We start from the raw sequence: 19,394 nt of genomic DNA on the forward strand, positions 1-19,394 counted from the left end.
GCGGTGTATGATACTTGTTGGCTGTTGGGCGGTGTTGTGCGGTGATATGGTGTATTTTAAAAAATATATCTCTGCATTTTCCCGCGTTGGTGACACCGAGTCGTTCTTCATCGATCGTCTCATTCATTTTGGAAATGGAAGTTTCCACGCAACGCATGAATTGTCACGATCCTCAAGAGGAATTTGTCTCGTAATCATCAAATGATAAATGGCAAGTAAATTATATTGTGGAAAATTAAAGATTTCAAATAAACCTATTTAAAGTGTATGCGCACATAACTAATAAAAAAAACGAAGAAATATCTCTCGGTAATTTCCTGAAACATATTTTACTTCCGGCTAATATGTTGAATGAAATAAAAACGAAGAAATATATGTCGGCATCATTGTTGACGTTTTTGTGACGACTATCATCAAACGAAATAGTAATACAGTATATCATAACGGAAAAGCAAAAGCGAATTTTTAATATATATCGACACATTGCCGTCGGTGTCATGTTGGGCGGTGTATGATACACCATGACGCGATTTTAAAAAATATATCTCTGCATTTTCCCGCGTGTGTGGAATGTTCTCAATTATTTCTGACACCGAGTCCAAAACCATCGATAAAAATGAAATCATATGGTGAGTTAGATTGGAGATAAAGGCGTGAGAGAGACTCAATGGCCTTGAAGTTACAGGCCTTTGAGAATTCATTTCGTTCTATAAACGGCAACTTTCATCGGATTTTCTTCCCGTTTTTTTTCAACCGAGTCTAAAACTATGTTAGCGACTGTGAAAAATGAAATGATTTATCGAATTTGATTTGAAATAAAACTGGGGGAGAGCAAGACACCACGGGCCTACAAAACAGGACTCAAAGCTATGCGAGTTAATAAAATGGTGGATATTTGTTTATAGCCACTCCCAGAATGGGTGGAGCTATGGGTGGAGCTACTCTGCAAACCGAGTAAGCCACACCCCGGACAGACACCCAACAGATAGACAGACAGACAGACAGAATCATCTACGGCTATTATAATATAGATATAGACTAGCGGGGTCACCCGTGGGAATCCCACGGGCATGGACGTGTGTGACATTTCGACATATTGAGTTAGATGCTGCACCTGCACATTCAGTTATATAAAATGGTTACTGGTAATTGATCACATCCACAAATGATGTAATCCACACAATTTATGTACTTTACATAACGTTAATAGGAATACATGCCCGTGCAGCTGGGAAATACAGTTTGTTTGAAATAAATCACAAATATCAGAAGAAAGTTTTTTAAATTTAGAACTATTCTCAGAGTTAAACATCACCGTAATATTATGCGGTTGCTTCAACGTTTTCGGTGAATTATATGTCATTCCCATCTACACGGGCATGTATTCCTATTAACGTTATGTAAAGTACATAAATTGTGTGGATTACATCATTTGTGGATGTGATCAATTGCCAGTAACCATCTTATATAACTGAATGTGCAGGCGCAGCATGTAACTCAATATGTCGAAATGTCACACACATCCATGCCCGTGGGATTCCCGCATGGATGTGTATGGCGAATTTTAAATATATGTCGACTGTTATTTTAGGCGGTGTATTTTCGTTTATCATCATGGCGCGATTTAAAAAAATATATCTCTGCATTTTCCTCTCCAATACCTCCTCACACTTTACACACACACCGGCCCATGTTTACATATACACACACACACACACATATACACCCACACACATATACACATACACACACACGTACATCGACACACATGCACACACACACACACACACACACACACACACACACACACACACACACACACACACACACACACACACACACACACACACACACACGTACAGACACATATACACATATGCACATATGCAAATATGTATACACATATGTATCCACATATACACATATATACACATATATACATCTCCACACACACACACACACACACACACACACACACACACACACACACACACACACACACACACACACACACACACAAAAACAGACACACACACGTACAGACACATATACACACAAACACACACACACAGACATGTATATACACATACAACAACAACATGCATTTTAAGGCCATTTTCCCTGCTAGAGCGGGGGTTAGCCTACATACACATACACACACATATATACACACACACACATATTCACGCGCACACACACACACACACACACACACGTACACACACGTACACATGTCCCACATGTATATACATGTTTAAAGTGTACGTGCCCTTCCCCCCTCCCCCGCCCGGCAACGCTGGGTACTTCTGCTGGTAACGAATAAAATAAAAACGAAGAAATAGGTGGAATTGGCTGAAATTCGCTCGGTGAATTCACGCGGTGTATTCGGTTCGGCTCGGTTCACTCGGTTTAAAGAAAAAGCGATAATGTCGACATGTTGCTGTCTGTGTCATGTTGGGCGGTGTATGATACTCGTTGGCTGTTGGGCGGTGTATGATACTTGTTGGCTGTTGGGCGGTGTTGTGCGGTGATATGATGTATTTTAAAAAATATATCTCTGCATTTTCCCGCGTTGGTGACACCGAGTCGTTCTTCATCGATCGTCTCATTCATTTTGGAAATGGAAGTTTCCACGCAACGCATGAATTGTCACGATCCTCAAGAGGAATTTGTCTCGTAATCATCAAATGATAAATGGCAAGTAAATTATATTGTGGAAAATTAAAGATTTCAAATAAACCTATTTAAAGTGTATGCGCACATAACTAATAAAAAAAACGAAGAAATATCTCTCGGTAATTTCCTGAAACATATTTTACTTCCGGCTAATAATGTTGAATGAAATAAAAACGAAGAAATATATGTCGGCATCATTGTTGACGTTTTTGTGACGACTATCATCAAACGAAATAGTAATATATCATAACGGAAAAGCAAAAGCGAATTTTTAATATATATCGACACATTGCCGGCGGTGTCATGTTGGGCGGTGTATGATACACCATGACGCGATTTTAAAAAATATATCTCTGCATTTTCCCGCGTGTGTGGATTGTTCTCAATTATTGCTGACACCGAGTCTAAAAGTAAAACCATCGATAAAAATGAAATCATATGGTGAGTTAGATTGGAGATAAAGGCGTGAGAGAGACTCAATGGCCTTGAAGTTACAGGCCTTTGAGAATTCATTTCGTTCTATAAACGGCAACTTTCATCGGATTTTCTTCCCGTTTTTTTTCAACCGAGTCTAAAACTATGTTAGCGACTGTGAAAAATGAAATGATTTATCGAATTTGATTTGAAATAAAACTGGGGGAGAGCAAGACACCACGGGCCTACAAAACAGGACTCAAAGCTATGCGAGTTAATAAAATGGTGGATATTTGTTTATAGCCATTCCCAGAATGGGTGGAGCTATGGGTGGAGCTACTCTGCAAACCGAGTAAGCCACACCCCGGACAGACACCCAACAGATAGACAGACAGACAGACAGACAGAATCATCTACGGCTATTATAATATAGATATGAAGAATTTTCTACCAGATCTTGGCCAATTTAATTGTGTTATTGGCCAGATTGATTTAAATTTCATATTTGGCAAATTTTGTAAGGATCAGCAGAATCGCTGATACTGAGGTTCTTATATTAATACTCCAAACCTTTGTAGGCCCCAACGGTACACACCAGGTTGCATCTCAGTGTAATCCACTGTATAACCATCCAACTGCATCAGCTCCTGTGGCTCGGCTTTCTTCTCTCGATAACTGCACATAGCAAAGGTGTATTGGCTTACCTGGTGTGGGGGTAGACAGGTAGAAAAATCAGATTATCGTTTTTACTCGACTATTGTGATACAGTCAGTCACATCACACTTCAATTATATTATACAACCATTTGCCAGGCAATGATTGTGTAACCTTCTAATAGAAAAGGGAATGGATGGAAATTTTAAGTTGTACAGGAGAAAGTTGGATCATTATTCCTAGGCCAAATCCTCACCCCAGTACTCCCACTCACTGTTGGTCGGGCTAATAATTTAACCAACTCCAAGCACAAAGTTAGGACAGGGTGATGCCATGTGATGGTGTTTTGGAGAAATAACTCATTATGTAATTTCTCCAAAACAACCTCATAGAGTGGGTCTCGATGTCCGGCCGTACGTCTGTTAACATTTGACTGAAACATCTCCTCACAAACTACCTGACCGATATGGATCAAATTTGGTACGATGCATCATGACAGTAAGGTCTCATGGGGTTGTGCTCCCTATCTGGATGCGCCCCCTTATACAGGGGGCTGAACAGCGGTTTTGCCCCAAACATTGGTATTTCATTCAAAAATTTTCTTCTCCGAAACCGACAACCGGATTCAGACTGAACTGGCCATGCAGTATCATGACCATGCCCTAACCTTATGTTGTGCTCCCCATGGCCATATCTCCCCTGGAAAGGGGGCCATGGCTCCCTCCCCCCCCCCAAACCCCAAATCCCTCATATTCACTAAAACATATTTTTCGCACAATCTCCATGACCGATATGGACACAATTTGGCATGATACTTCAGAACATTAAGGTCTCATGGGGTTGTGCTCCCCATCCAGATCTGTCACCAGGACTAAAACCACAATACAGCTCAATGGGGAGCAGACTAGCAATTCAGCTCTTCTGCCACTCCGATCATTTAATACAAATTATCATCGAGAAAAGAGAATCGTCTAAAGAGAGAGGTATGTTTGGAAACACGCACCTGGACAAGCACAAAGTACCTTTTCTTCCACCTCTTCCAAATATTCTTGCCCAATGCCCACAAGTACCTGTAATAAAAGCACAGCAGTTCCCATGCTCACGCTGACATTCTTATTGATGAAAAGCAAAAGGTACTTGACGAGGTGTGGCTCGTGCAGGTATGACAACCAGCAATAGGCACAGAACATTATTGACACACCACGATGGTCAAGGGAGCTCAAAGTTTTGTAAATACCGTATATAAAACATAATGGGAGCAATTTGTAAACAAAAAAAATTGTATAATTTGGGCTATGGGAATGGCATGGAAATAAATAAATAAATAAATAAAAACAAATAAATAAATAAATAAATAATAACAAATAAATAATATAATAAATAATATAAATAATAAATAAATAATAAATAATAAATAAATGGTAAATAAATGTAAATGTAAATGGCAGCTTTCAACTAGCCACCATGGGTTGCTTTCACCTGATTTGGAATTTTCAGTGGTACTTTGACATGATTATTATTATCCACACAGTTTTTGATATAAATGCGGGATATTGTAATCAGCTCCATCTGTCTGTCTGTTTCTCGATCCATCTATCCGTCACGCTATCTCCTCCTAAATGGTTGGGCAGGAATTCACCAAATTTGGTAGTTATGATCACCACATGGCAGGAAGGTGCGAGAGCAGTAACATTTTGACCCGTCACCTGGAACGTTTAGGTCAGGGTTGCCTTCAATGTTGGAGAGACAAACTGCTTTATTGCAACTGCCAAGCTACAACACCAAAATATGTGTGTACGCATAGTGTGTGAAGTGTGTGTAGTGTGCATGTAACAGAGAAGAAGAAGAAGAAGAAGGAGAACCACCGTTAGAGTCCATTTTTCCCTGCAGAGCAGGGGTTGGCCTTTTTTGGGCACCGTGGTCCCCTTTTCGAAGCAATGTTTTATGGCCGGATGCTCTTCCTGCCGCCAACCCTGTTAGTTGCCTCTTGCGACACACAGGGAATTACCAGTGAACTGGTACTCAATTTGCCGACATTGGCAGGATGACAGGCCGAGTCAACCCCCCTGGTGTTAATTCAGTAATGCACCGGGATTCAAACTCAGGATCCTAGGATCCCAAGCCGCACCCTAACCGCTAAGCCAACACCAGGCTTTGTGCATGTAACAGAGAGATAGAGTTTAAAAGATATTTCAGTCACTGATAGTTTGGCTGAAGGATGTGCCATGTTCTGCAACGATGAGACAACTTTAACTATAGCTAGAGAGATTTGGATTTTCCAATGAACATGGTCAGAGTAGCCAAGATGGACAGAGGAGGACCAGGAGAGGTTGGATGGAAAGTTCAAATCATGACCCAGGAAGGAGAACATACCATTTGCAGCAATCCGTGTGGGGAAGTTCACAGATTGGGTCAAACCCACAGACTCACATAAGGCCTAAACAGCAATACCGTGTAGACTGTAGACAACTCCCATTCAACAAGTATTGTAGTGGGTGAAATCATCACATATGATAGAGAGAGTTAGAATCAGTAGTTAATATTTATGAATCACTAGCTGAATGCACCCAGCGTTGCCCGGGTTCTTTTTGAATGAATTTAATCTTCTGTGCATAGGTCTGACGCGAGCCCAGTATCAGTTAGTGCTCAACGATTCCTTGTTCTTTCTTCTGTCGGGCCCCGCGAGAGAGAATTTTGAAAGCATGTGTTGCAATCAGTCAGATATTCCTATTAAGTGCATAAGTTGTACTTCAAGAGAATTTTGAAAGAAGAAGAAGATTTATTGCGAAATGGGCCCCGCCCGGCCGAAGCGGCCTCGACCGGCCTCGCCACCTAGCCTATAACCTTCCCGGGGCCCGTCCCGAAATTTTTGGTTTCAGAGGTTTCCTCCTATCTTTCACCGTTCAGGAGATTAGCGCGTGCAGACAAACAAACAAACAAACAAACAAACAAAAACTTTCTTTTATATATATATAAATAAATAAATAATAATATAATAATAATAATAATAATAATAATAATAATAATATAGAAGAAGATAGAAGATAGGTAATTTGTAATCCATGTGAGCAGGGAGATGTGTCCGAGTCAAAAACGCGAGTGGATGCCAAGATGCAGATGAACATCAGGCAGTTGTGAATAAGAATGCAAAGTCAAAGTTATTCCAGGTGGGTGAGGAATGAATGCAGAACATATAGGCGTGGAGTTATTGACACAAACGGTGACACCCTTGACAAGGTGGGAGCCTGACCTGTGAAACCATGAGTGATTTGCCAGGGGAATAGACCTAGGGGAGTCAGGCACGTCCTATTGAAGGAACATTTCTGTTGACTCCACAGTGTCCAAAGCAAGAGCGGAAAGTTTTGTAAGGACAGATGTCACATTAGAAGAAAGTTCTCCAACGTTTGAGGTCTATATACTCTTTAGGAATGTGCAGAAATTGGAACCTATGGGTTGGGGAGCATTGACTAATCCGAGGGAGTGTGGATGTGGAGGGTTTAACAGCTGGGTGATGAAGAGATGAGCTGCTGCAAGCCTGGAGAAAAGTAGAGCTGTACGAACATGGTGGAACCACCTTTAGAGGCCATTTTCCCCACAGAGCAGGGGTTGGCCTTTTTTGGGCAACGTGGCCCCCTTTTTGAAGCAATGTTTTATGGCCGGATGCCCTTCCTGCCGCCAACCCTGTTGGTCGCCTCTTGTGACACACAGGGAATTACCCGTGAACTGGTACTCAATTTGCCGACCTCGGAAGGATGACAGGCTGAGTCAACCCCCCTGGCGTTAATTCAGCAATCGACCGGGATTCGAACCCAGGATCCTAGGATCCCAAGCCGCACCCGAACAGCTAAGCCAACACCAGGCTATGGGACATAGATTATTATTTTGGGAGCCAATCAGCACGGTCAGAGGTAAAGGAGTTGAGGACAGGTGTTATGGAAGAGAAGAAATAGTGAGAGAAATAGAGATAGTGCACCATTCTCAATTGTCCTGAAGTTAGTGAAAGTACACCGAGAACCAAGATTTACCAAGAAAGCAAGCAGAGCAAGAAAGTTATTCTTTCTTCTTTTTGTCAACAAGGATGGGGCAAAAAAAGAGGAGAAAGGAGAAAGAGGAGAAAGAGGGGGTGAGGGTGAGGTCGACGATGTAAAACACTAAGGGCGGATTAGTTTGCCGATAAAAACACAAACAATCGTCGGAATAGTTCAGAGATTGACAATATTTGTAAACATACCAGCAGGAGGTGAATGAAAACAGAAACTTTAGCAAGAGAATGACGGTTTGTCGTGTTCTGAACATAGGTGTTGTAGTCTAAGTACAATGCTGACAACGAGTGAATTTGTTTTGCAACATAATCAAGCATGGTCTCCCCCCCCCCCCACCCCCCCTAAAAAAACTCGTTTACGCCTGCAGCTAAAAAAAACAAAACTCGACAGTTACAGAAAGCTCCGAACAACTGTGAAATTTACCAAGGCCTGCAAATGAGAACCCAGGAAAATGAAAAAAAAAGTGTTAGGCACAACAGAGTCAAAATAGCACGAGGGAATGGAGCCACTAATGAGACGATTGGGTTGTTGATCATTTCAACAAGAGGATTTTTCAAATCAAATGCATTCCACAAAGCATATTCTTTGCAATAAAAAGGCATCAAGCTTAACTGTTCTAATTTTAAAATCAATTACAAATATGAATGATTAAGAGGATAAATGAGGCATTTGGATTATCTCCTGGGCACAGCTGGAGATATTTTTGAAAGTTTAATATTTTTAGGCAATGAAAGGGACACCCTCTCATTAATCTCTGCCATTCTGGTAAATTAACCCTTTGAACCTTTAAAGAATAATGGGTTGGCCTGTTACCGTTGTCATTTGAACCTTGGGCTCATGATGCAGGGAGCCTGGTTCAAATCCCATATACGATATGGGTTTGTCTATTGTATCCGAGAATGTCCTTGTATAATACATGTAAAACAACGTCGAAGTCCACTAATGTCTTTTTCCTGCCATATGATATATGTACAAGCTCCTCCAATCCTCCATGTGCCTAAGATAAATGTAGAAAAGAAACTAGAACGGCACTCGGCAGAGCGCAAACCTCCGCCAGGCTGAACAGTTTACGTTTTGGTATCCCACTGATGGGCCGGATCTGGATCCAGACCTGACCCAAAATCTAATCGGCTTGTTCTTGTCACCAAACCAACTCATCCACAAAGTTTAGTCATAACTCGTCCATAACTTTTTAAATATCATGTTATATATCGCTTTTCGCCCGATCCCTCAATGGTGAAGAATCACTTAAAAATCAAATAATTATTGTAGCCGAATCAATATTCGGATCTTCACCAAAATTCCAGTGTCTATTACATCGCTCTGTCCAACACGTGAAATTAGTTATTCGTGCTGTTGTTTGTGTCCTTTATAACATCCTTCAAAACAGTAAGTTTCCTGTTTGGAGTTATTTTCAATTTTGTTTGACTGGCCGGCAGACAGAGTAAAAAAAATATTACCTCACTCCCCTCTGCATCCGCCATCGGAACAAATTTGAAGCCAACGTACTGGAAAATGAGAAACTTATCTTCCTATTCCTGTTCCGATTCGTGTACAAATCATAACATGCAATTTAAATACGTTGTTCCACGATCATAAGCTGACAATCATGAACTGACGATCATAAACCGACGATCATAAGCCGACGATCATAAGCCGACGATCATAAGCCGACGATCATAAGCCGACGATCATAAGCCGACGATCATAAGCCGACGATCATAAACCGACGATCATAAGCCGACGATCATAAACCGACAATCATACGCCGACGATCATAAGCCGACGATCATTAGCCGACGATCATAAGCCGACGATCATAAGCCGACGATCATAAGCCGACGATCATAAGCCGACGATCATACGCCGACGATCATAAGCCGACGATCATACGCCGACGATCATAAGCCGACGATCATTAGCCGACGATCATAAGCCGACGATCATAAGCCGACGATCATAAGCCGACGATCATAAGCCGACGATCATAAGCCGACGATCATAACCTGACGATCATAAGCTGACGATCCTAAACTGACAATCATAAACTGACGATCATAAACTGATTATCAGAAACTGACGATCATAAACTGACCATCCTAAACTGACCATCCTAAACTGACGACCATAACCTGACGATCATAAACTGACGATCCTAAACTGACGATCATAAACTGACGATCATAAACTGACGATCATAAACTGATTATCAGAAACTGACGATCATAAACTGACGATCCTAAACTGACGACCATAAACTGACGATCATCAACTGACGATCATAAGCTGAGGATCATAAACTGACGATCATAAACTGATTTATCAGAAACTGACGATCCTAAAGTGACGATCCTAAACTAATGATCATAAACTGACTATCTTAAACTGACGATCATAAACTGACGATCATCAACTGACGATCATAAGCTGAGGATCATAAACTGACGATAATAAACTGATTATCAGAAACTGACGATCCTAAAGTAACGATCCTAAACTGACGATCCTAAACTGATGATCATAAACTGACTATCTTAAACTGACGATCATAAACTCACGATCATAAACGGACGATCATAAACTGACGATCATAAACCACTGATCATAAACTGACGATCATAATCTGACGATCATAAACTGACGATCATAAACTGATGATCATAACCTGACGATCATAAATGGACGATCATAAACTGACGATCATAAACTGATGATCATAACCTGATGATCATAACCTGACGATCATAAACGGACGATCATAAACTGATGATCATAAACTGATGATCATAACCTGACGATCATAACCTGACGATCATAAACTGACGATCATAAGCTGAGGATCATAAATGGACGATCATAAACTGACGATCATAAACTGATGATCATAACCTGACGATCATAACCTGACGATCATAACCTGACGATCATAAACTGATGATCATAAACTGACGATCATAAACTGATGATCATAAACGGACGATCATAAACTGATGATCATAAACGGACGATCATAAACTGACGATCATAAACTGATGATCATAAACGGACGATCATAAACGGACGATCATAAACTGACGATCATAAACTGATGACCATAACCTGACGATCATAAACTGACGATCATAAGCTGAGGATCATAAACTGATGATCATAACCTAACGATCATAAACTGACGATCATAAACTGACGATCATAAACTGACGATCATAAACTGATTATCAGAAACTGACGATCATAAACTGACGATCATAAACTGACGATCATAAACTGATTATCAGAAACTGACGATCATAAACTGACGATCCTAAACTGACGACCATAAACTGACGATCATAAGCTGAGGATCATAAACTGACGATCATAAACTGATTATCAGAAACTGACGATCATAAACTGACGTTCATAAACTGATGATCATAAACGGACGATCATAAACTGATGATCATAAACGGACGATCATAAACTGATGATCATAAACGGACGATCATAAACTGACGATCATAAACGGACGATCATAAACTGACGATCATAAACTGATGATCATAAACGGACGATCATAAACTGACGATCATAAACGGACGATCGTAAACTGACGATCATAAACTGATGACCATAACCTGACGATCATAAACTGACGATCATAAGCTGAGGATCATAAACGGACGATCATAAACTGACGATCATAAACTGATGATCATAACCTAACGATCATAACCTAACGATCATAAACTGACGACCATAAACTGACGATCATAAGCTGAGGATCATAAACTGACGATCATAAACTGATTATCAGAAACTGACGATCCTAAAGTGACGATCCTAAACTGACGATCCTAAACTGACGATCCTAATGTAGCAGTCACATATGTTTTTATTTTTCGGGAAGCCGCACGGGGTATTTAGAAATTGTGGAGACCGAAAACGTGGGGGTGCCGTACGGTCTTTGATTTGATGTCGCACGGTGACCTTAGGGCGTCCCTGCGGCGGCCATAGAATTTTCAAGGCAGACGCAAGGTAGCCTCAAGGTGCCCGCAAGGCGACCGCAGGGGGGCCCTAAGGCGAACGTGCGGCCAGACGGACGGTAACGAGTGGGTATATATACCAGTTCTTTTTCATATGTATAACAGCACTTACAGTTGTCATGGTGTTACGCGGTCCTCCCGGTAACTACCTGGTCTCGGTGACCCCCGGACCGTGGGAGGCACCCCGCCAGAAAGATATATGATTTATACGCTTTCGTAACGCAATGAAGATGAATTCCAGTCCATAAGAAACCCCACACCAAGGATTCCGAGTAATCAATAATATATTCCCCCAAGGAATGAACAATCAACAACCATCAACAATCCACAATCAACAATCAATCCCCGAGATGATTAAGATGGCCATCTTATATATGTGTGTCCCCTTTCCCCACTCCCGACCCCTTGGGTACTCACGACCCCTTTGGTCTCTGTCCCTCACAATGTCTCTGGGCCCCTCCTGAACAACGTTATGGTCGGCTTCGCCACACACGGGCGGTTGAACGAACCCCGGGCGGATGTGCTTCCACCGGGCACGTACCGTACCGGGAACCACGGCTGCAGCACACACCTCCTGGCCAAGCAAAGCGGGCAAAGCAAGCGCCGCTTGCAACGCGCGCGAGGCCCCAAAGTGCGACCCGTACGCGTCCTTGTAGACGGTGCGGCGAACTGTGCCGGACGCTGGGTCTGTGCACGGCCCCACGGCAACTTGACGTGTCAAAAGGGTAGTTACACGTCCCGGTACCTCCTCTCGCCAGACGGGCTTGGGATCGCAGCTTTTCCACGCTGCTCAATATCGATCCCAACTCTCGTCGGAGCTGGGCGAGGAAGAAGAAGAATCGTCGCTTCTCCCGGACCTCGTGTCTTTTCTTCTTCCGTTTCCGGTCTCCTTTTTCCCAGAAGGGCTCCTGACCCTTTAATCACAACAACCCTTAATCGACTACACATTGATAAGCAAAGACCTGAATAGTAATTCACATACATTCACATAAATATGTAACACATGGCTACGGCTTGTCGAATTGCTGCGGCCGACCTAGAAATGAAAAAAGTTATAACTCCGCGCTATAATTCCACGGCGAACCCTACGGCCTGTAAAGGATAGCCATACGCCCTAGGGCCACCCTGAGGCCACCTCAGAAACTCTGCGGCCGCAGCACGTTTCTGTCAATTTAGGGGGGGTACGGCCACCGTATCCAAGCCGTAGAGCAAATGTGACTGAGGAGTAAACTGATGATCATAAACTGACTATCTTAAACTGACGATCATAAACTGACGATCATCAACTGACGATCCTAAACTGACGATCCTAAACTGACGATCCTAAACTGACGATCATAACCTGACGATCATAAACTGACGATCATAAACTGACGATCATAAACTGATTATCAGAAACTGACGATCATAAACTGATGATCCTAAACTGACGATCATAAACTGACGATCATAAACTGATTATCAGAAACTGACGACCATAACCTGACGATCATAAACTGACGATCATAAACTGATTATCAGAAACTGACGATCATAAACGGACGATCATAAACTGATTATCAGAAACTGACGATCCTAAAGTGACGATCATAAACTGATTATCAGAAACTGACGACCATAAACTGACGATCATAAGCTGAGGATCATAAACTGACGATCATAAACTGATTATCAGAAACTGACGATCCTAAAGTGACGATCCTAAACTGACGATCCTAAACTGATGATCATAAACTGACGATCATAAACTGACGATCATAACTGACGATCATAAACTGACGATCATAAACGGACAATCATAAACTGACGATCATAAACGGACGATCATAAACTGACGATCATAAACTGATGATCATAAACGGACGATCATAAACTGACGATCATAAACTGATGATCATAAACTGATTATCTTAAACTGATGATCATAAACTGATGATCATCAACTGACGATCATAAGTTGACGATCATAATCTGACGATCATAAGTTGACGATCATAAGCTGACGATCATAAACTGACGATCATAAACTGACGATCATAAACGGACGATCATAAACTGACGATCATAAACGGACGATCATAAACGGACGATCATAAACTGATGATCATAAACGGACGATCATAAACGGACGATCATAAACTGACGATCATAAACTGACGATCATAAACTGACGATCATAAACTGATGATCATAAACGGACGATCATAAACGGACGATCATAAACTGATGATCATAAACGGACGATCATAAACGGACGATCATAAACGGACGATCATAAACTGACGATCATAAACGGACGATCATAAACTGATGATCATAAACTGACGATCATAAACTGATGATCATAAACTGACGATCATAAACTGATGATCATAAACTGACGATCATAAACTGATGATCATAAACGGATGATCATAAACTGACGATCATAAACGGACGATCATAAACTGACGACCATAAACTGACGATCATAAACTGACGATCATAAACGGACGATCATAAACTGACGATCCTAAACTGACGATCATAACCTGACGATCATAAACTGACGATCATAAACGGACGATCATAAACTGATGATCATAAACGGACGATCATAAACTGACGATCATAAACTGATGATCATAAACTGACGATCATAAACTGACGATCATAAACTGATTATCAGAAACTGACGATCATAAACTGACGACCATAAACTGACGATCATAAGCTGAGGATCATAAACTGACGATCATAAACTGATTATCAGAAACTGACGATCCTAAAGTGACGATCCTAAACTGACGATCCTAAACTGACGATCCTAATGTAGCAGTCACATATGTTTTTATTTTTCGGGTAGCCGCACGGGGTATTTAGAAATTGTGGAGACCGAAAACGTGGGGGTGCCGTACGGTCTTTGATTTGATGTCGCACGGTGACCTTAGGGCGTCCCTGCGGCGGCCATAGAATTTTCAAGGCAGACGCAAGGTAGCCTCAAGGTGCCCGCAAGGCGACCGCAGGGGGGCCCTAAGGCGAACGTGCGGCCAGACGGACGGTAACGAGTGGGTATATATACCAGTTCTTTTTCATATGTATAACAGCACTTACAGTTGTCATGGTGTTACGTGGTCCTCCCGGTAACTACCTGGTCTCGGTGACCCCCGGACCGTGGGAGGCACCCCGCCAGAAAGATATATGATTTATACGCTTTCGTAACGCAATGAAGATGAATTCCAGTCCATAAGAAACCCCACACCAAGGATTCCGAGTAATCAATAATATATTCCCCCAAGGAATCAACAATCAACAACCATCAACAATCCACAATCAACAATCAATCCCCGAGATGATTAAGATGGCCATCTTATATATGTGTGTCCCCTTTCCCCACTCCCGACCCCTTGGGTACTCACGACCCCTTTGGTCTCTGTCCCTCACAATGTCTCTGGGCCCCTCCTGAACAAGGTTATGGTCGGCTTCGCCACACACGGGCGGTTGAACGAACCCCGGGCGGATGTGCTTCCACCGGGCACGTACCGTACCGGGAACCACGGCTGCAGCACACACCTCCTGGCCAAGCAAAGCGGGCAAAGCAAGCGCCGCTTGCAACGTGCGCGAGGCCCCAAAGTGCGACCCGTACGCGTCCTTGTAGACGGTGCGGCGAACTGTGCCGGACGCTGGGTCTGTGCACGGCCCCACGGCAACTTGACGTGTCAAAAGGGTAGTTACACGTCCCGGTACCTCCTCTCGCCAGACGGGCTTGGGAACGCAGCTTTTCCACGCTGCTCAATATCGATCCCAACTCTCGTCGGAGCTGGGCGAGGAAGAAGAAGAATCGTCGCTTCTCCCGGACCTCGTGTCTTTTCTTCTTCCGTTTCCGGTCTCCTTTTTCCCAGAAGGGCTCCTGACCCTTTAATCACAACAACCCTTAATCGACTACACATTGATAAGCAAAGACCTGAATAGTAATTCACATACATTCACATAAATATGTAACACATAGCTACGGCTTGTCGAATTGCTGCGGCCGACCTAGAAATGAAAAAAGTTATAACTCCGCGCTATAATTCCACGGCGACCCCTACGGCCTGTAAAGGATAGCCATACGCCCTAGGGCCACCCTGAGGCCACCTCAGAAACTCTGCGGCCGCAGCACGTTTCTGTCAATTTAGGGGGGGTACGGCCACCGTATCCTAGCCGCAGAGCAAATGTGACTGAGGAGTAAACTGATGATCATAAACTGACTATCTTAAACTGACGATCATAAACTGACGATCATCAACTGACGATCCTAAACTGACGATCCTAAACTGACGATCCTAAACTGACGATCATAACCTGACGATCATAAACTGACGATCATAAACTGACGATCATAAACTGATTATCAGAAACTGACGATCATAAACTGATGATCCTAAACTGACGATCATAAACTGACGATCATAAACTGATTATCAGAAACTGACGACCATAACCTGACGATCATAAACTGACGATCATAAACTGATTATCAGAAACTGACGATCATAAACTGACGATCCTAAACTGATTATCAGAAACTGACGATCCTAAAGTGACGATCATAAACTGATTATCAGAAACTGACGACCATAAACTGACGATCATAAGCTGAGGATCATAAACTGACGATCATAAACGGATTATCAGAAACTGACGATCCTAAAGTGACGATCCTAAACTGACGATCCTAAACTGACGATCCTAAACTGATGATCATAAACTGACGATCATAAACTGACGATCATAACTGACGATCATAAACTGACGATCATAAACTGACGATCAGAAACGGACAATCATAAACTGACGATCATAAACGGACGATCATAAACTGACGATCATAAACTGATGATCATAAACGGACGATCATAAACTGACGATCATAAACTGATGATCATAAACTGATTATCTTAAACTGACGATCATAAACTGATGATCATCAACTGACGATCATAAGTTGACGATCATAATCTGACGATCATAAGTTGACGATCATAAGCTGACGATCATAAACTGACGATCATAAACTGATGATCATAAACGGACGATCATAAACTGACGATCATAAACGGACGATCATAAACGGACGATCATAAACTGATGATCATAAACGGACGATCATAAACGGACGATCATAAACTGACGATCATAAACGGACGATCATAAACTGATGATCATAAACGGACGATCATAAACTGACGATCATAAACTGATGATCATAAACGGACGATCATAAACTGACGATCATAAACGGACGATCATAAACGGACGATCATAAACTGATGATCATAAACGGACGATCATAAGTTGACGATCATAAGCTGACGATCATAAACTGACGATCATAAACTGATGATCATAAACGGACGATCATAAACTGACGATCATAAACGGACGATCATAAACGGACGATCATAAACTGATGATCATAAACGGACGATCATAAACGGACGATCATAAACTGACGATCATAAACGGACGATCATAAACTGACGATCATAAACGGACGATCATAAACTGATGATCATAAACTGACGATCATAAACTGATGATCATAAACTGACGATCATAAACTGATGATCATAAACTGACGATCTTAAACTGATGATCATAAACGGATGATCATAAACTGACGATCATAAACGGACGATCATAAACTGACGACCATAAACTGACGATCATAAACTGACGATCATAAACGGACGATCATAAACTGACGATCCTAAACTGACGATCATAACCTGACGATCATAAACTGACGATCATAAACGGACGATCATAAACTGATGATCATAAACGGACGATCATAAACTGACGATCATAAACTGATGATCATAAACTGACGATCATAAACTGACGATCATAAACTGATTATCAGAAACTGACGATCATAAACTGACGACCATAAACTGACGATCATAAGCTGAGGATCATAAACTGACGATCATAAACTCATTATCAGAAACTGACGATCCTAAAGTGACGATCCTAAACTGACGATCCTAAACTGACGATCCTAATGTAGCAGTCACATATGTTTTTATTTTTCGGGTAGCCGCACGGGGTATTTAGAAATTGTGGAGACCGAAAACGTGGGGGTGCCGTACGGTCTTTGATTTGATGTCGCACGGTGACCTTAGGGCGTCCCTGCGGCGGCCATATAATTTTCAAGGCAGACGCAAGGTAGCCTCAAGGTGCCCGCAAGGCGACCGCAGGGGGGCCCTAAGGCGAACGTGCGGCCAGACGGACGGTAACGAGTGGGTATATATACCAGTTCTTTTTCATATGTATAACAGCACTTACAGTTGTCATGGTGTTACGTGGTCCTCCCGGTAACTACCTGGTCTCGGTGACCCCCGGACCGTGGGAGGCACCCCGCCAGAAAGATATATGATTTATACGCTTTCGTAACGCAATGAAGATGAATTCCAGTCCATAAGAAACCCCACACCAAGGATTCCGAGTAATCAATAATATATTCCCCCAAGGAATCAACAATCAACAACCATCAACAATCCACAATCAACAATCAATCCCCGAGATGATTAAGATGGCCATCTTATATATGTGTGTCCCCTTTCCCCACTCCCGACCCCTTGGGTACTCACGACCCCTTTGGTCTCTGTCCCTCACAATGTCTCTGGGCCCCTCCTGAACAAGGTTATGGTCGGCTTCGCCACACACGGGCGGTTGAACGAACCCCGGGCGGATGTGCTTCCACCGGGCACGTACCGTACCGGGAACCACGGCTGCAGCACACACCTCCTGGCCAAGCAAAGCGGGCTAAGCAAGCGCCGCTTGCAACGCGCGCGAGGCCCCAAAGTGCGACCCGTACGCGTCCTTGTAGACGGTGCGGCGAACTGTGCCGGACGCTGGGTCTGTGCACGGCCCCACGGCAACTTGACGTGTCAAAAGGGTAGTTACACGTCCCGGTACCTCCTCTCGCCAGACGGGCTTGGGAACGCAGCTTTTCCACGCTGCTCAATATCGATCCCAACTCTCGTCGGAGCTGGGCGAGGAAGAAGAAGAATCGTCGCTTCTCCCGGACCTCGTGTCTTTTCTTCTTCCGTTTCCGGTCTCCTTTTTCCCAGAAGGGCTCCTGACCCTTTAATCACAACAACCCTTAATCGACTACACATTGATAAGCAAAGACCTGAATAGTAATTCACATACATTCACATAAATATGTAACACATGGCTACGGCTTGTCGAATTGCTGCGGCCGACCTAGAAATGAAAAAAGTTATAACTCCGCGCTATAATTCCACGGCGACCCCTACGGCCTGTAAAGGATAGCCATACGCCCTAGGGCCACCCTGAGGCCACCTCAGAAACTCTGCGGCCGCAGCACGTTTCTGTCAATTTAGGGGGGGTACGGCCACCGTATCCTAGCCGTAGAGCAAATGTGACTGAGGAGTAAACTGATGATCATAAACTGACTATCTTAAACTGACGATCATAAACTGACGATCATCAACTGACGATCCTAAACTGACGATCCTAAACTGACGATCCTAAACTGACGATCATAACCTGACGATCATAAACTGACGATCATAAACTGACGATCATA

The 19,394-nt window shown here is 42.8% G+C and overlaps 1 protein-coding gene across 11 annotated transcripts in view; it reads right to left on the minus strand.

Annotated features, from left to right (window-relative positions):
- The window catches only part of LOC137439290 (calcium-dependent secretion activator 1), a 539,275-nt gene that overhangs the window by 175,753 nt on the left and 344,128 nt on the right, over nt 1–19,394 (minus strand). For all 11 annotated transcript variants that reach the window (XR_010986881.2, XR_010986892.2, XR_010986883.2 and 8 more), the window contains exons 9-10: nt 4,748–4,814; nt 3,686–3,794 (exon numbers count right to left, since the gene is read on the minus strand). Coding sequence is in view for 6 of the 11 variants with exons in the window: in XM_068135050.2 (XP_067991151.1) it covers nt 3,686–3,794; nt 4,748–4,814 (176 nt within the window). In the remaining 5 variants the exon portion in view is untranslated. The remainder of the gene's footprint in view (nt 1–3,685; nt 3,795–4,747; nt 4,815–19,394) is intronic.

Source organism: Myxine glutinosa, chromosome 1, assembly GCF_964187855.1.
Source record: "Myxine glutinosa chromosome 1, kmMyxGlut1.1, whole genome shotgun sequence".
Classification (NCBI taxonomy): domain Eukaryota; kingdom Metazoa; phylum Chordata; class Myxini; order Myxiniformes; family Myxinidae; genus Myxine; species Myxine glutinosa.